Source organism: Zootoca vivipara, chromosome 5 (genome assembly GCF_965207765.1).
Source record: "Zootoca vivipara chromosome 5, rZooViv2.hap1.1, whole genome shotgun sequence".
NCBI lineage: Eukaryota > Metazoa > Chordata > Lepidosauria > Squamata > Lacertidae > Zootoca > Zootoca vivipara.
Genome location: NC_142588.1, coordinates 44,350,685 through 44,368,791, shown reverse-complemented (window position 1 = coordinate 44,368,791; position 18,107 = coordinate 44,350,685). Strand labels below are relative to the sequence as shown.

Below are 18,107 nucleotides of genomic sequence, written 5' to 3'. Positions count from 1 at the left end.
CTTCATCCTCATATTCCAGTACTGTATACCTTTGCCAATTACCTTTTACTGATCCCAACTACAACAGGCTTTGGTTTCCTTCTTGCTGGAATTGCGGTCTTGTCTTCGTTGGCAGCATTTATGCCTGTAACTTGTCCCAGCAGAACAAATATGTAATGTTCCCACTTTGTCAAAAGGACAACCATAATGGCTAAAGCAGAGCTTTCCAAACTTTTCATGTTGGTGACACACTTTTTAGACATGCGTCATTTTGTGACACTGATTCACTTTTTGCATCATTTTGCAACACGCTGATGCAGTTTTACTAGCAAACCGGAGATTAAACCCTTTTCCAGCCCCAGGAGGAGCATGGGGAGTGTTTGTGTGACACACGTACAGACTGCAGCCGACACACTAACTGTCTTGACACAGTTTGGAAAGCTCTGGGTTAAAGGAGCTAAAGCACATTCTGTTCATAAAGAGGCTAAAACATTTGGGACTGTTTAGTTTTGGGAGGGCAGAGGGACTAAGGAAGAACATAATAAAGATATATTAAAAGTTATTTGTGGTTTGGGGAAAGTGGATAGACATTTTTTCCTCTGCTGCCTCTTAGGCCTTTCCATCTGTGAAAGGTACACACTGTACTGAACCCTTTGCATTTTAGAAGATAAAATGTATCTGTAGAACATGAAGTGTTTTGTCACATATGATGTGATCTGATCTTTTTATCTCCCTCTATGCATTAAAATAAAGGAATACAGTATATTGTGTATGGTGCCTGAGCAACTTCTGCTACATTGGAAAACGGGCAGTCATGTTGATAGGGCAGGCCTATCAAATACAGTAGCACCTCGGGTTACATTAGCCTTGGGTAACGTAAACATCAGGTTGCGAAAGCGGCAAACCCGGAAGAATTTGACCAGTTTCGCCGTGCGCGCATGCACAGAAGTGGTCTACCGCCACGCACATGCATACAACAGTGATCCTCGGGTTGCAAAAACCTCAGGATCCAGCCGGAGCTCCGGAATGGATCTCGTTCGCAACCGGAGGTACCACTGTATTCTAAATATCTTGAAATCTAAAATGACATAATATCCTTTATGTATCTTCCATTCAACGTGACCTGAAGAAGCAAGGCCTTAAATTTGTAGTTAACTTCTATGGCTGACCCATTTGCTTGATGAGGACAAAGGCTGAAGGGTGGGAGATCTTGCTGAGCTGGAGTTTGTAAAAGTTGTTTAATAGTATATATTTGGATATAAAAATAGTCAAAGGAACATTTTCCCAATCAGCCTAAAATTTTGCTGTTTCACAGGTTAAAGAAAGTAAAGAGAAAGAGAGACTGGAGAGGCGGCTGCTGGAAGAACTATTCAAAATGTTTATGGACTCGGATTCTTTTTATTACAGTTTGACTTATAACCTAACAAACTCCGTGCAGAGGCAAAGTGCATGTGAGAAGGCTAACTTGCCACTCTGGAGGAAGGTAAGGTTGTTGAAACATTATCAGTGTTTTGAACGAACACTTGGATTTTTATGTGAATGTATCTGATCTTCTGTAAAACCAAGAAACATGAATTGTTTCCTGTTGGTTTGTGTTCTGATAAAGGTGAGTTTGCATTGTTCTCTAGTTTTCCGATGGAAAATATTTACATTTTAATTTCATTTTCAGGTTGACGATAGATTTTTTTGGAACAAACACATGCTAGAAGACTTGATCAATATTGGTGTGAGTAATGTTTGCTATGAATATGCATTTTGTTTAGAACCTCTGCATAGAAGGTAGAAAGCTGTTCTACTTGTTTTCACTTCTTAATCAAATTGATTAGTAAGGAGATTTGTCAGGCTTCGTGGGTCTCATTCTAACTTTCTGCAATATATATAATTCTGTAATATAAATGTAGAAACCTAGTGTGGAAGGGGGAAATGCATAAAACGACATATTCATCAGACCATAGGAAGAGCCTACTTGTTCAGGCCAGTGGTCAGAGGTGCCATCTTCGGAAGAACATTGAGGGGGGGGCACACAATGTCCTGACGTCGCTCTGTTCTCGGCTCTGCATTTGGCCTGAACAATGCAGGGCCCCCTGGAGCTGGAGCCTTTGCCAGTGGCCCATCTACTCCATCATTCTGTTGTCACAGGGACCGATCTGATGCCTATAGGAAGCTTACATGTAGGACCTGAGCATAAGAGCATGGTCCCCTCTTGCAATTTCTAGCACCTGGCTTCCAGAAGTGTGCTGCCTCTGATTACGGAGGCAGAGCATAGCCATCAAGGCTTGTAGCCATTGCTAGCTTTTACCTCCATTAATTTGCCTAAACATATTTTAAAGCCATTCAATTTGGTGGCCATTATTAAATATTGTAGGAGGGAGTGTGAAAAACTTCCTTTTATTCGCCCTAAATCCTCCCAACAATAAGCTTCACTGGAATTTCATGAGTTCTAGGGTTATGAGAGAGGGAGGAAATATATATTCACTTTCTCCATGCCGTATAAATTTCTATCATCTCACATTTTCTCCAAACCAAAAATGTCCTAAATGCTGCAACCTTTCCTCCTAGGGGAGTTGCTCCATCCATTTGTACTTCCTTCCTTTCTTTTTAACTTTGTAGAAATCTGAAGTGGATTTTTGGATTATCCCAGTCATCCAGGGATTTGTTCAGATTGAAGAGCTTGTAGTTAATTATAATGAAGCATCCGATGAAGAGAAAAGCAGTCCTGAGACACCACCTCAAGAGCCAGTCTGCGTGGATGATATTCACCCATGTTTTCTTGTGGCCCTTATCTCACGCCGAAGTCGCCACAGAGCTGGTAAGTTGCTATGATACCTTTCAGGGACTGTTTAATAATAGAAAAAACATCGATTGTATCAAGAACTTGAAAGAGTGGCACAATATTTTCCCCAAAAAACTTTGTTGAGCTGATACTCTGGGTACAGCCTTCCCCCAACCCCCAGATGGCTGTACCCAGAAAACAGTCTTGCTCTCTCTCATTCCTTTCACATTGGAGAGAGAAGTGGTGCTAGTAATCTTTATTTTGATGGGATTATAAGTTACGCATTTTTCACAGATTTGCTTTCCAATTACATTGATCCTGAATTCCGTTGACCATGGATTCCTGTCTGATTTGGGATAATGATTTAGAAATTATGCTTCTCAAGCTACAGTACTTGCATTCTTCTGTGCTAGTTTTTGTGTGAAGGGGAAAGAAAGACTTGGATCATAAGGCAACTGCAAGGACATTCATGGGAGGAAAACTTTCCTTTCTCCTCCACACTATCCTGTGCTACCCACAAAGCCTTTTTTGGGGGGAGCACAGGGGCTGCTGGGGAGAGGAGGGTATTGGAAACTTTCCTTATGTGAACATCCTTAATAACTTAACAAAGCTATTGGCTTGGATCCTAAAGTTATCAACAATTATTTAATATGCAGAAGCATACACATTTCTAATTGAATTCTCTTACTGATGACCTGTGTGGCTGGCAAGAATAACTTTTCTAACCGCTTTGCAGGGCTTGCCATCGCCATATAAATCAGAAATGGTAATAAACACTGAGGGTGGAATTCAATGTTATACACTTCCAGTTGTTCCATCTGTGCAAACATAGCAGCTTGCCAGATAGAACAACCCCCCTTCTCCCCCACTGCATGCTATTCTGGGGGGTTCCCTCCCATGAGCCAATTTCAAGGTATGAGGGGGGGGGAGGAGATGGGGGGGGGAAGCTCCATTGTTCAGGTAGAAGTCCTTGCACATGACTTCTGCTGATGGGGTTTGCTAGGCGAATTCCACCCTTAATATTTGCCACATCCCTACCTCCCCCCCAACCCCCCCCCAGGAATTAGTTTTCTTAGCCCGTGTATTCCTTGTGAGGAAAATAAGCTGTTTTTAAAATAAAAACTGGTTGATTATAAATGAACTACATAAGATTCACTGTAGTCTTCTGAATTTACAAATTGATTTCTTTCATTTCAGCCATCTAATTCCCCCCCACCCCCAAATATCTGCTCGTAGGACTAATCTACTGATACCAGTTTGACTTTTGATTTGACATTTTTTTGATCCCTTTATACTTTTGCTACTATGAAGTAGCAAATAGGATTGCTATGTCCTTCCTGAGAATTATTTGTTTTTTTTTAAAGGAATGCGTTACAAACGGAGAGGCGTTGATAAAAATGGGAATGTGGCAAATTATGTGGAGACAGAACAATTGATTCACGTCCATAACCACACCCTCTCTTTCGTTCAGACAAGAGGCTCAGTGCCTGTGTTCTGGAGTCAGGTTGGTTACAGATACAATCCCCGGCCGCGACTGGACAAATGTAAGTGTTGGTACCTTATGAGTGATTTATGCTCTTACTACAGCATTTGATAGACTTAAATATTTATAGCTATGTTTCAGGTCATGGTAAAGGTCCCTGTAGATTTACCTGGAGTATTGGCATTGCTGTTATCTCCATACCCCAGGATATAGCCAGCTGCTACTCCGCATTATTTGACACTCAGCTGGCAGAGGGACAGTTCCCAAAGGGACAAGTGCCACTTGGGTGTGTTGTGTGAACACTGCAAACCAAACTACACAGATGAAACTTTTTAAAGTTCTTAAGGGTGGCAGGGGAACAGTGATGTTCCAGGTACACATAAAGAAGGGTATTAATTGAATAACTTAAACCTACAACCCTTGGTTTGACATCCTTCTATGGAAGCAACCACCCTGCAAACTAAATTTCTGGTGGCATCTTGAAGCTTGCACAGATCACTTTATATGGAATCAGATCAAAAGCCTGAAAGTCTTGAATGTGGCTGTTAAGTTAGATCGTCTGAGAGCATGCTACTTGTAAATCCATAATCAAGTCAAGAATGCCAGAGATTGAACCTGAGTTGTACTCTGCTGCAGAATGTTGCTTTACCACCCCTTCCCCATAAAGCACAGCTTTTCAAGCAAAGTAGAGATGAAATCACATTCTTGCATTCACTTGACATTTGAGGATGATAATACTTAAAATAGTGCCAAGTTTCAGGTTAAGTATTTCCAAATGTATTAGAAAGGTACATCTCCCCAGGGTTTTCTTTTTAGTGAATTAGATGCACCTGTTCATTTAATCTGGAAGTGAAGATGGTTGGGATAATAGCTAGCTGTAGCATTAGATGAGATATCAGGCTGAAGTTCTGTTCTGGAGTGGTACTGAACTGGAAGAAAGAGTTTCTATAGAAAATTGTTCTGAAATTCCTTTAATCTCCAGAATTGCCCATATCCGTCTTTTAGTGGTAATTTTCTCTTTCCTATGAATTGCTTTCCACAGACTCACGCAATTCCAACGTTGCCCTGTTTGAATACTTTAAATGTGCCAATTTCATCCCCCAAGCTTCCTTAACAATGCATTTTTATTGCAGGTGAAAAAGAAACTGTTCCATATTTCCGTGCACATTTTGAAGAACAGTTGAAAATTTATACGAAACAGGTGGGTTTCCAAATTATTACAAGATCATATATTTTAAGTTTGGAACTATTGTAATGGTGACATATACCTTTTAACTTCTAAAGAATAGAACTAAATGGTTGCATTTCATATTGAAAGCTGTTCCTGTTGACCAAAATACTAATACTAATAATACTACTATTACTACTACTACTACTAATAAAATTATTTATACCCCACCCATCTGGCTGGGTTTCCCCAGTCACTCTGGGCGGCTTCCAACAAAATATTAAAATACAGTAGTCCGTCAAACATTAAAAGCTTCCCTAAACAGGGTTGCCTTCAGATGTCTTCTAAAAGTCTGGTAGCTGTTGTTCTCTTTGACATCTGGGGGGAGGGTGTTCCACAGGGTGGGTGCCACTACCGAGAAGGCCCTCTGCCTGGTTCCCTGTAACTTGGCTTCTCGCAGTTCCAACCATATAAGGTGACATGCTTAGGACCAAACAGCAGTTGTATGCCAGAGAGCATCCCAACTATCGTTGCTGCCTTGGCATTTGTGTATGCAAACTCTTTTTATCCTAATCCTGAATGTTGGAGAGCTAGGAGAAAAGCAACTTTTCAACCATAATTAGCCCATAATGTTGGATTATATGTAATTAATTGATGGCACTCTAAAAGGACACAGTTTCTGAGGGAGCTTCTAGCACTTTTGGAGAAAGCACACAGCAGTCACCTATAACTTCTCCTAGACTAGACATGTTTGCCCCTTGTACATACTTGTTAGATTTCATTTGTCTTATTATGTACTTGTTTGTATTTTTATTTTGATCACTTTTAACAGATTATCATTAACTTGGTGGACCAAGCTGGACGAGAAAAAATTATTGGTGATGCCTATCTTAAACAAGTTTTAATGTACAACAATCCAAGTCTTACATACGTTTCATTTGACTTTCATGAACACTGGTAAGTCTGTCAAAACGTCTTATAGCAATTTAATACAAAAATGCTAAATCATAACATTCCATTCCATGTTTCTTGTAAGCTGGTATAGTATGGCAGGTGTTTTCCAGAGCTTAAGTTGTGCCTCTGTGAATGATTTCAACATCTTTGTAAACTCATTTTGAAATATTGTCTTTATAAAAATGTTTGGGTGAGTATATTCTTGTATGTGTTCATACAAATTGATGTCAGAGAGTGAGTCAGAATTTTGGGCATGTTCATAGCTATTCAAGTTGATTTGTCTGTGACAGATATTATAAAATGCTTTTTAAAAATCTGCATAAGGATTATTTTTTCCCAGATTTTGTTTGATATAAAATATACAGTACTGCATTTCTCTAAGAGTAAAAATTCAGTGAAACTTTTAATCTTACGCTTCAAACAATGACCTGCACAAGTCCTTATCTGCGTCCCCCGTGGTGGTATTAAATTATGTGCTATTTTAATACACCTATGTAGAATTGTACTGACCATTATTATATAAGCATCTCTCCAATGCTCTCTTCTTGTGTTGAAAAAAAGAAAAAGAAATCAGTAAATTGTATTTTCTTTGTACCTTTTAGCCGTGGAATGAAGTTTGAAAATGTTCAAACACTGACAGATGCCATTTCGGACATAATCACTGATGTGAAGTGGTGCTGGTTAGTATTAGCATGTTAATTTCACTCTGAAACAGAAAATAAATTTACATAAATGATTGCATGCCACTTCCACCCTTGTAATGGTACATACGCTGCTTGATAGGGTAGCTTCTTCTGACCTGTGGTTTATAACTGGTCCAAGATGAGCTTGTATATCCCCGAAGTACTCAGTGTACACTTTGGGAGTTCTTCTGGGCTGGCTGCTAACTGGGAATGCTCATTTAGTAGAAGTGGCCAGGGTGCTTTTTACCATCTTAAGTTCACAACTGGTGTACAAGTCTATTTGGGAGGACAAGCCTTTTCTCGGTTATCATTGCACCTAGTGATGCCCAGGCTGGACTATGGTAATGTATTCCATTTGGGCTTCATTTAAATACAGTTTGGAAATCTGGCTGCCCAAGTAATGATGGGGTCAGGTGATCAGATCAAATGGAACCTATATTTTAGCAGTTGCTGGTGCATTTCTGTCCCAGTTGAAAGTGCAGGTCCTAATAACCCTTGAATGGTGTGGAACTAAGTTGCCCACACTTTTCAGCAGCTGAAGCCGTATTTGTGTCTCTGCCAGGAGAAAAATTAAGCTTGAAGGCATATAGAACAGATATTTTCTCAGTGGTGACCTACATTTGTGGAACATACTGCCAATTAGAGAATGTCAAGACTCCATTGCTGCAGGCCTTTAGAAGAGTACTGACTTCTTTTTTGTTCTTTGTCACATTTTCTTAAATGGGTTTTATTGGGCTGCTGAATTAAATAGTTCTTAACCATAATTACTGAGGCATAATTACTGAGCTTGGTTTCATCAGTGGTTATTTTAGTTACTGTTTGGATGTTTTTGTTACTTACCAAAATAAAAACTTAGTTGGTCTTTAAGGTGCTACTGAAGGAATTTTTTAATTTTGTTTCGACTCAGACCAACACGGCTACCTACCTGTAATTTGTCACTCATGTTATATATTTTATGGGAAGTTTCCTTAGAAGGCTTTTGACTCTTAAAGGCAGCATATAATAGTGTTAATAAAATTAATTAGGAGAGGTTTGGACAGCTCAGGTTAATAAAACGATGGCATCTCATCAGTGATAATACAGTTACCTCACATAGAATGGGTAATGTTTAGGTGCCCTTTTTAAAGGACAAGAGATTAGTTTCTTGGGACTAATGTTCTTTGTTTCCCCTGTGACAGGGGTGGGGAAGCTTTTTTGGCTCTATGGTCCATATCCTTAACGGGATTTCTGTTTTAAGACCGCAAACACCGCTTTTTGCAAGCATCGTGGCAATCAAGAGAAACCCTGCTTCTTGCAGATCCACTAAAAGGGAGTTTCTCCAGTGAGCAGTGATATGTCCTGCAGTGCGCCTGTAAAAAGTGCAGCGATAGGTACCTGTAAAATTCTGGGTGTAGTTTCTCCTCTCCCCTATTCTTCTTCTCATCTCAAGCCACCCTGTCCAGACCATGAGACAACCTTCCTCAGGAAATAGGGGAGAAGGGGAAAGAAAGCATGCTGTTTGCAAAGGCCTCTGTAACTATGAGAAGAGGAGGAGGAGAGGGGCTAAGGCTGAACTAGTCCCCGCAAGCTGGACAAGGGAGAATTCACAAGAGAACTGAAGGAGCCAGGTGCAAGACCAGCAGAATGGAAGTGGGGAGGGAGTTTCAGACAGCCCTTGCCTCACTTGTTTGAACTGAGGAGGATTTCACCCCTGCTCATCAGTTGATGAGCAGGGATTAAATCCCACTACTTTGGCTGTGCAGGCACTCAGACAATGCAGAATTTAATCCTGCCATCCCACCCATCATCTGGATGGGTGGGGGTGGTTTAGGGAAAATGAAATTGTGGGCCAGATTGGACCCCCTGTAGATGAGCATTATGGATTAATCACTTCCAGTAAGACTATATATATTTTCTATACCAAGGGATGTAGTATCTTTTCACTTTAAGCTTTCTAATATTTTTCCCCCTTCACTTTTTGGAAGGGTGGACCAAGCTGGAATGATTTGTAAGCAGGAAGGGATTTTCCGAGTTAACTGTATGGATTGCCTGGATCGAACCAACGTTGTCCAAGCTGCCGTGGCCCGTATAGTTATGGAACAGCAGGTATTGCAACTTCAGTTTTCGAAAACCTTTATTAATGAGAACTATGTGAAATATAGTCAATTAGACCAGTATGGAATGTGTGCATAGTCTATTCAGATTTAAATTGCTTCGGAATAGTTCTCCTAATGTGAAGCATGATCTTAGTGGAGAACAGTAGTTATTACCCTTGCACAAGTAATATATGCAAATTCAAATTTTTGTCCGGTGTTTGGAGAACAAGGTTTCAGTGGTTAACAGACGAATGGAATAAACTTGCTTTCTGTAGCCTCAGAAGAAAGATAACAGCCCTACACTCCTAGAGTAAAAAAAGACGAAAGAATGGCACTTAGTAATAATAATAAAATTAAATTCCAGTTGAAGAAGTTGGGTGTGATGCCACCAGAACAACCACTGCCAATGAAATGCAATCGGATCTACCAGATTATATGGGCTAACAATGGTGATGCCATAAGCAGACAATATGCTGGAACAGCAGCTTTAAAGGTAAAAACATTTCACTTCAAGTAAAAATAACTCGGTAATCCTTTTCAGTTTTGTTAATTGAACTTATAACAGGAATAGTTTACAAGGTTTATACAGGAGCTTATTGTTTTGGTTTAACACACCACATCTCTCTTAATGTACAGGACTTCTGCTGACTGGGCTGGTTAGGTGAATCCCACCCATAGATTTCACTGTTCTACAGTTAATACTGTCAATCAGGCGTTCTCAGACTTTCTACTGATGTGGCCAGCTAGAGACGGCTATAAATTACTGAGGCCCAGTGGTAAAAAAAAACTGCAGCCTGTCACAAATAGTAGCAGATTGAGGCAGAGTTTGGAATTAATCAGATGGAAGTTATAGGCATTTTCTAGTGATCTAATTGATCTTTGAAATTGCGAAATTCTTTATTACAGCATTTTCTTTGTAGGAAAAAATTCCATAGCTCAGCTTTCCTCCAGTTAATTACAGACATTTGCTCTCGAGGTATCATGAGTCAGCCTTCCAGTGTAAGCCAGAATTTGTTGATCCAGAGGGGTCTAAGTAGAAAAGGTATTTCCCCCTTCCCACCCACACAGGCCTCTAAACATATTTTTACTGGTCTCCGGTGATTTCTTCTGCTATCCTCCCTTCACATTTAGTTTGCTTGCTATTCCCCACCCACCCAGCTGCCTGTCTCATTCAACCCTGCTCCCTGGTCTTTTTAGGTTCTCTCTTCTCCTATAAGAGCTTTCCTCCATTATTCTCTTTTCAGTTTCTTTAACAATAATGATGATTGTGATAATAAATCATTAACCTTTTATCTTAAAAGTTTTCTGCAACACCTCTTCTGGCTTTCCCCCTCCCTCAGAAACCTTCCATTCCTCTTCCCCCATCTCCCTTGACCTTCTGTGTCTCCCAATCACTGTTACTCAGCATGCAAAGAGTTGCTGATGTTGGCATTGATTCAACCAAAAGGCTGTGGGACAGCTAGTGGGGTGGGGTAGGCAAGTAAGGAGGGACTGTGCAGACTGAGGCACTGAGGCCCACCTGAAAGCAATTCCTGGCCCACTTTTTGAGAAACCCCAATACAGATCTTGTGTTTAGAATCTGCAGGTGTGTTTTATAGAAAAGGGACATATTTCAAATGGTGACTGTTAAATATGTGTGATTTAAACGTACAGGAGTACATTTTTAAAAAATGAGATGTAACTCTCTGCTTCTGAAAGATGTGTTTCTTAAAGCAGTTGAAAGTTAGTTACTTAAGATGTCTCTCATGTTAATAACCAATGCACTGAGTATTCAAAGATGTGTTTTGTGCAATAGGGTGACTTCACAAGAACTGGCGAAAGGAAGCTGGCAGGAGTTATGAAAGATGGTGTTAACTCTGCCAATAGATACTACTTAAACCGCTTCAGGGATGCTTATAGGCAGGCAGTCATTGGTAAGATAGTTTCAGTCAATTTCTGTACTGAATAATTGTCTACTATGTATCTGTTGAATTTTCTTTTCATGTTGGCTTCTCGGAAATGTTAAAGGTGTTTGGGTCTGTGTTTTTCACTACCGGTACTAAGTAGGTCAAAATCTTGTTTTGTGTGCTTTTAAAAAGTATGAACGAGACTGACTCATTTTAGCTGAGTTTTCTAGAAGTTTTGGCAATAAAACTCTCTCCACTTGTAATCAGTGAATTGTTTTTTAATACTTCAGTCTTGAATCATGGTGGAAAAGGCAGGGAAGACTCATAGTGAAATCCACTTGTCTCCTTTGTCGATAATGAAGGCATGCCCCTTGTAACATGAGCATTCCTTAGGTATTGGTTAAGAATTAGGTCTTGGTTAAGAATTTCAAATTACCCAAATCCCAAGATTCAGAGGTACAGTATAACTTAACCAAAGCAGTCCAATTAGTAACATACCGACAGGTTTATTCCTGTTATGCATTGATACTGTTATACATTCCTTATGCATTCAGTGATTTTTGTTTGTTTTGTGTGTGTGTCTAGATTTAATGCAGGGCATTCCTGTGACAGAGGATCTTTATTCCATATTCACAAAAGAGAAAGAACATGAAGCGCTGCATAAGGAGAACTTGAGAAGTCATCAGGAACTGATTAGCCAGTTATTGCAAAGTTACATGAAGTTACTATTACCAGATGATGAAAAATTCCATGGTGGTTGGGCACTTATTGACTGTGACCCAAGGTATGCAGAATGTTCTATGGTTATATAGGTCTTAAAGTACCATGCCATCTTTCACAGTGACCAAATGTGTAATGAGGTGGTAGAGGAATACAGTGGGAATTGGGGAAGAGGTGAGTCTTAATTGTTTTTTTAAGTAATTAGAGGCCATGTTTTCTGATTATGCTCAACCTCTGGCACATGCCCTCCTAACAACAACAACAACAATAATTTATTATTAATATGCCACCCATCTGACTGGTTTACCCCAGCCACCCTGGGTCACATCCAACAAATTAAAACACAGTAAAACATCAAAAAAAAAACTTCCTTATACAGGCCTGCCTTCAAATGTCTTCTAAAAGTCAGAATGTTGTTTATTTCCTCCGCAAGGTAGGTGTAGAAGGCCCTCTACCTGTTTCCCTGTAATCTCACTTCTTACATTGAGAGAGATTCTGCTTCTGTCATTATTCTGTATGTTTTGTTTTAAATTGGTTTGCTGCATTTGTTGTTGTATTTTCTGACTTGGAGCTGCCCTGGGAACTTGTTTTGAAGGTGAGGAAAAAATCACTATAATAAATGCTACCAGGGTAATATCTAAAACTGGCCATGTGGGTGGTTGGAGCATTCAGGATGTTACCACACCAGTGCTACAACTCCCTGAGGGCGTTAGTATGGTATTTCAGAACAGTAATTTACTTTGAAATATACAGCAAAACAAAAAATTTGAAGAAGAGAAGGATTCCTAGGTTTTGTTGACAGAGTATACGAAGCAAGGCATTAGTGAACATGGTTTGTTGTTGTCATAACTAATGATTGACTCCATACCAGTTGCAGGGTGTAAAAGGCTTCAGAAAAGTGCCTGTGAAATTTTCATGTCATCCTGTGTAAAATACTCTGTTCATTTTTGTTTAGCCTTGCGGATGCTACTCATAAAGATGTGGATGTCCTCCTCCTGCTTTCTAACTCAGCATACTATGTAGCCTAGTAAGTAAGATTCTTTCTACTGTACACATCGAAAACAAAGATATCAGAACATCTTTGCTCCTTTTTTATTGCATTGTAATAGGATTCAGGTGTGAGTCAATCCAGATCTAACTCTGGGCATTGATGTCTTTTTGTCTAGTTATGATGATGAAGTAGATAAAGTAAATCAATACCAAAGGCTGAGCCTTGAAGATTTGGAAAGAATAGAAATAGGTAAGACCTCAAAGTCATTGCATTTTAGCTGTTTCTCTCCTCATTTCCTGCCTAGACTTAAGGTATTTGTCACAATAATTGCAAACACATGAATGAATAACAGTCTTTTCTATATATTGAATATCCAGGATTTGCTACATTTATATGCCCCCACATGTTGTCAACAATAGCAATGCAAGAGGCACGATACAAAAGGCAAAACAAGCAAATCCATTGTGCCAACTATGTCCTTATATGTAATGCATTTACATAATAGAACAGCAGAAGAACATCCTAGGAGGGCAGTGGATCTCAGCTAAGTCAGCAGAGGGTGGTCTCACTGTTACACTTCTCCCAGTGATGTAATAAAGTAGAATGGCTGCTTGGGGAAAGAGCTGAAAGGTTCGGAGGTGTTATTTAGAAAGTTATGTTCTTTTATTTCTAAAAATATCCATGCTTTTTTATAAAGGTCCTGAACCAACTCTCTTTGGGAAGCCCAAGTTCTCGTGCATGAGGCTCCATTATAAATACAAAGACACAAGTGGATATTTCCATACCCTTAGAGCGGTGATGCGCAACCCTGAAGAGGATGGAAAAGGTAACACGCTTCTACAAAGTTTTTAGAAGAGCGCTAAACCACTTTTCCCAAGTCTGAGCACTGTATATAGAAAGTAGAACTTGATTATAAGAATTGAACTAAACAATTGAGGTGAATTAAACAATAGAGGTTCACTGAGAACAAGAAGGAAATGAAATTGCTATGTTTCAAGAACTTGAGCAGAAAAACTCAACACTCCACATTTCAGAGCCTGGTTTTTTAGTCAATCAACTGAATTAATCAACATGAATTATAGATGCCAACTCCTTTAAGGCCCAAACCATGGCTTTCTCCTAGCTTGGCTGCCTTCAATATCTGGAAAAAGAGGATAGACTGCAGGGTGGAAGAGAAGCTCTTCCCTTGCCTATATGTCACTCTCCTTTGGCTCTTTCAGTGACACCCACTCCACCTGCTTTGTATGTGAATGATGCAGACCTCCATTTAAAGATGCATTTAAGAGGGGGTAATACTTTATCCAATCAACAACTAGGAATAGTCCTCATTCTTTGATGCTTGTGTTCAGCTGTATGGCTGCATTCATGTGCCAGTTGCAGAATGATGGGTGTCTCTCATTTCATATTGCTTTATGCTAAATGGCTCCCTTGTCAGGTTAAAAGGGAGACCAATAGAAAAGCTTCACACTCAATTTTCACAAAACAAAAGTAGTAAGAGAGAATATGCTCTATTCATGGATATAATGGGCAAATAACGTGCATTTCAGATACTCTTCAGTGCATTGCGGAGATGCTACGAATCACAAAACAAGCCACGGGGTTAGATGTAGCCATTATTGAGAAGAAACTGGAGAGGTGAGTTAATACTCTTCCCTTCTAGGAGTTATTGGAGTCCCAAATCACTTGAATCATAATACTTGTACTGGTTTCTTGAAGCAGCTGTCTACTGACAATTAGTAACTTAAGAGCTTATCTGCACATGCATACAAGTATTACAGTACCCATCTACAGGTTTTTGATACTCTGCGCCTTGGGAGAGGGGTGTGTCAGAGTTTTTATATATATATAAAAAAACATGTGCTGCATGAGGTTGGGGGAGCAAGTCCACAAGGAGTGTTCTCTCTTCAAGGGGCTTTGGGTGCAGGGAAGATGACTGTCAATGCCTAGCTATCTAGGAGAAAAGTATGCAGAAGCTAGTGCTGTATTTATGTCTCACTACCGTAAACAAAACAAAATATTTATTAGAACGTGTCTGAATATTAAGTAATATGTTGTAAGTATATCCGAATGTATGTATATCGGAGGAAGTTACTGATCTTCTTAATTCTGCAGGAAAAGCAGTAAACCCCATGAGGACATCATTGGTATTAGATCCCAAAACAGAGGCTCCCTAGCCCAAGGAAAAAACTACTTAATGAGCAAGTTCTCATCTCTTAATCAGAAAGTGAAGCAAACCAAATCCAATGTAAACATGAGCAACCTGAAAAAGTTGGGGAACTTTACGAAGCCTGAAATGAAAGTCAACTTCTTAAAGCCGAACTTGAAAGTGAATCTTTGGAAATCTGACAGTAGTCTTGAAACCATGGAAAATCCCATGGCAGATGCTAAAGCCAACGCAGAATCTGACATTGAGATCTCCTCAGATAATGATTCATTCCATTCTGATGAGTACCTTACAAATTCCAAATCTGATGATGACCAGCAGTTCATGGACTCCTTGGAGAACGTGGGACAGATAGATTATGTTCTGCCCAGTTGTGGTATCATCGCCTCTGCTCCTCGGCTAGGCGGTCGGTCCCAGTCTATAAGCAACACTGACATCAACATTAGCATTCCTGTTCCTTCAGAAATCCACGTGACACACTATGAAGACCAAACTAACAAGTCTGAATTGGAAGGCAAAGGACCCCAGGAATCTCCTGCCACAGACAATGCTGTAAAAGAGTTCACTAAGCCGATTGATGCCTACTGCCACAGATTTGTGCAGGACGCTCAAACTAAGATGACAAGTGTTTCAGAAACGGAGATGAATTCTCAAGAAGCTCAGCAAGAGATGGATCGCAGTAGCAATAATGCTTCTAAGAAAACTGAATCTTGCTTGGGAACAGCTGTTGAGGCTCCTTCCAGACCATCTAAATTCGATGTACCATTTTCAGAGTCAGGATCACAATTCTTAGCAGTACAAAACACCAATGCTAAGTCTCATAACAGCCCAGGCTCCTCATCCAGTATACTGGAAGCTGGGTCAGGGTTTCATATGATGCCTTCACCAGCAGAGAGTAATGGCAGTAGGGCAGTCTCTCCTTTTGCAAAGATTCGCAGCTCTATGGTTCAGGTGGCTAATATTACACAAGCTGGTTTGACCCAAGGAATCAGCTTTGCGGTGGCTAAAGTCCAGAAGAGCCCAGCCGAACCAGAATCTGTAAATGAAACTCAGCAAAATGAACTGAGAGAAATGTTCACGCAGTGTCAGACACGGATAATTCAGATCTAGAGAGCACACGCTTCAGATTTAAGTTGTACATATTGCTAAACAAATGGTTTGTAACGGCCCCTTGAGGGGAGGGGGCGAACCAACTGCCACTAAGTATTGGTATCAAAAAAAATGCCAGTAACTATGTTTACAGAAAGGTTTCGGAGATGTTAATTGGGTTCTGAACAGGTTTCAGAATTATCCTCAGGCAGCTGAGCTGGTGAAGGTAAAACTACTAAACAGGTAGCTCATACACCAGTGGTTGATGCGCATGTTAAGTTTACGTGATCAATTGCACAGTTATCTTTTGAGACCAGTTTCTATAGGCCTTCTGATTTATGTAGAAGGGGGGTGGTACTGAACACCTGTCAACCTTATTAATCTTGCACTGTACCAGTGAACTATTTTACTCACAGATGACATTCTATTTATTTTTCAGACTAACTTTTTTATTTATATTTTTAAAATTGTGTTCTTGTCATTCTAGTTGCATTCCTAAGAGAAGTGGTCTCTGCAGAGGAAGAACTTAAATACCTATGCCTATGGGGGGTGGTTTACTCTCCTTCCTCTCCCATCGATTCCTTGCTTCTTCCTACCTCTGTTAATTTATAACTATGGTATCTAGGAGCAATCAATAATATAGTAATGAGTAAAAGCTTGCAGGGCAGCTGCTGGAAAGGTTTTTCTTACAACAATAAATAATCTTTTAAAAAAGCTTACAGTGTGTCTGCAAGCTATTATGTGTCTTCTATACCGAAACTTGACACCCTACTCTTAGGCTGCAGCCTTTTTTCTTTTCTTTTTGAGATAAAACAAAGGTCTAACTTTTAAAAAATGCTGAATGTCAGGTATGTGCTAGTGTGTTCATATGAAGAGACCATTGCCTAAATAAGCACGAAAGCACCAAAAAGGACATAATCTAAAACATACTCATCCATAAAACCATACTGCTGATATTTAAAATCCAATTAATGCAAAGTGTTTCGAAACAGTTGTAGTTGTAATCAGTTGTGAGACCAATTCTGGCTTTGTCACAGTACTGGTGGGGAATGAGGCTGCATCTAAATGTTTCCCCGGGAATCTGATTCCAAAAACCTGGTGTGTAAGAAGTAATTTCCTATATAGCTCATTCTGTTATTTCCCGGAGGAGTCTTGTGACTGATGTTCTATAGTAGAATGTAGCAGCAGAAACATCATTGGGACTCTGCTAAGCTTCATAGCCTCACTAGTCCTCATTCTAGAGCCAGGGTCTCTGTATGTTAGTACATGTGTACTATAGCTAGACTGCATGTACTGTTCTAAGCAGTTAACGAGTGTCATAATGGTGGTATGATGTCTTTGAATATCTCTGCTATAACAGAAGTGATCATCACCTTAACCTGATTGTCCTTGTCTAATACTTTTGATACTGTTTCCATTTTGTTATTTATTTCTTATTACCGTAATGTGTATTCCTTTTTTGGAGTGTCTGTATAAATTTGTGGGTACTGTATATTTAAAATAAAATTGTATTGTTTTAACGTGGGAGACCTATATAAAATATTTTAATAAAAAATACTAATAGTATGCATTTTGGTGTATGTGTTTGAAATGCTGAGATCCTTTTTAGTTCTTGAGTTGCTGAATATATAGCCTCTCCCCATTGTTTGTCTAAAACTGACTCTGTATTCAGTATCTGCCTTTGGTTTGGTGTACACATGCTAAATCAAGGTTTATGTCGACTATAGTTAAAGTTGAAGCATTTGGCAGATGATCACATAAACTATGCCAGAGAAGACACACAGCCCCCCCCCTTCTGAACACAATGTGTTCCTAGGAAATTGCTAGATGAGCATTTGCATAATAAGCCAATGATTTCCATTGTTTCCAATGGGAACATTCCTAATCTGTGATTTGTCTGTTCCCTCCCTCCCTCCCTCCCATGGTGTCTGCCTGAAATTGCTGCAGCGAATCAGCAAGTCATCAAAAGAAAAACTGATTTGTCTGATCTCTGCTGCTCCATGATTTGTCTTATCTCCCTCTCTTCCTCCATGGTTTCTGCTGGAAATGGCTGCCAACAACCAGCAAAGTACAAAGAAGTAAGGAAATGGGCAAACTTTGGCTGTTTGGGTATCTGAATCAGCTGTTTGTGTAGCGAGGTTT

The 18,107-nt window shown here is 39.8% G+C and overlaps 1 protein-coding gene across 1 annotated transcript in view; it reads left to right on the top strand.

Annotated features, from left to right (window-relative positions):
• INPP5F (inositol polyphosphate-5-phosphatase F) overlaps positions 1-17,535 on the top strand; it is a 39,347-nt gene extending 21,812 nt beyond the window's left edge. Inside the window, exons 5-20 of the mRNA XM_035137288.3 lie at positions 1,295-1,462; positions 1,649-1,705; positions 2,590-2,788; positions 4,117-4,296; positions 5,369-5,436; positions 6,236-6,360; positions 6,960-7,037; positions 9,005-9,125; positions 9,480-9,608; positions 10,911-11,028; positions 11,587-11,785; positions 12,677-12,748; positions 12,888-12,961; positions 13,410-13,538; positions 14,260-14,347; positions 14,825-17,535. Coding sequence (XP_034993179.2) covers positions 1,295-1,462; positions 1,649-1,705; positions 2,590-2,788; positions 4,117-4,296; positions 5,369-5,436; positions 6,236-6,360; positions 6,960-7,037; positions 9,005-9,125; positions 9,480-9,608; positions 10,911-11,028; positions 11,587-11,785; positions 12,677-12,748; positions 12,888-12,961; positions 13,410-13,538; positions 14,260-14,347; positions 14,825-15,986 — 2,967 coding nt within the window. The 3' untranslated portion in view covers positions 15,987-17,535. The remainder of the gene's footprint in view (positions 1-1,294; positions 1,463-1,648; positions 1,706-2,589; positions 2,789-4,116; positions 4,297-5,368; positions 5,437-6,235; positions 6,361-6,959; positions 7,038-9,004; positions 9,126-9,479; positions 9,609-10,910; positions 11,029-11,586; positions 11,786-12,676; positions 12,749-12,887; positions 12,962-13,409; positions 13,539-14,259; positions 14,348-14,824) is intronic.
• Positions 17,536-18,107: the final 572 nt, after the last annotated feature.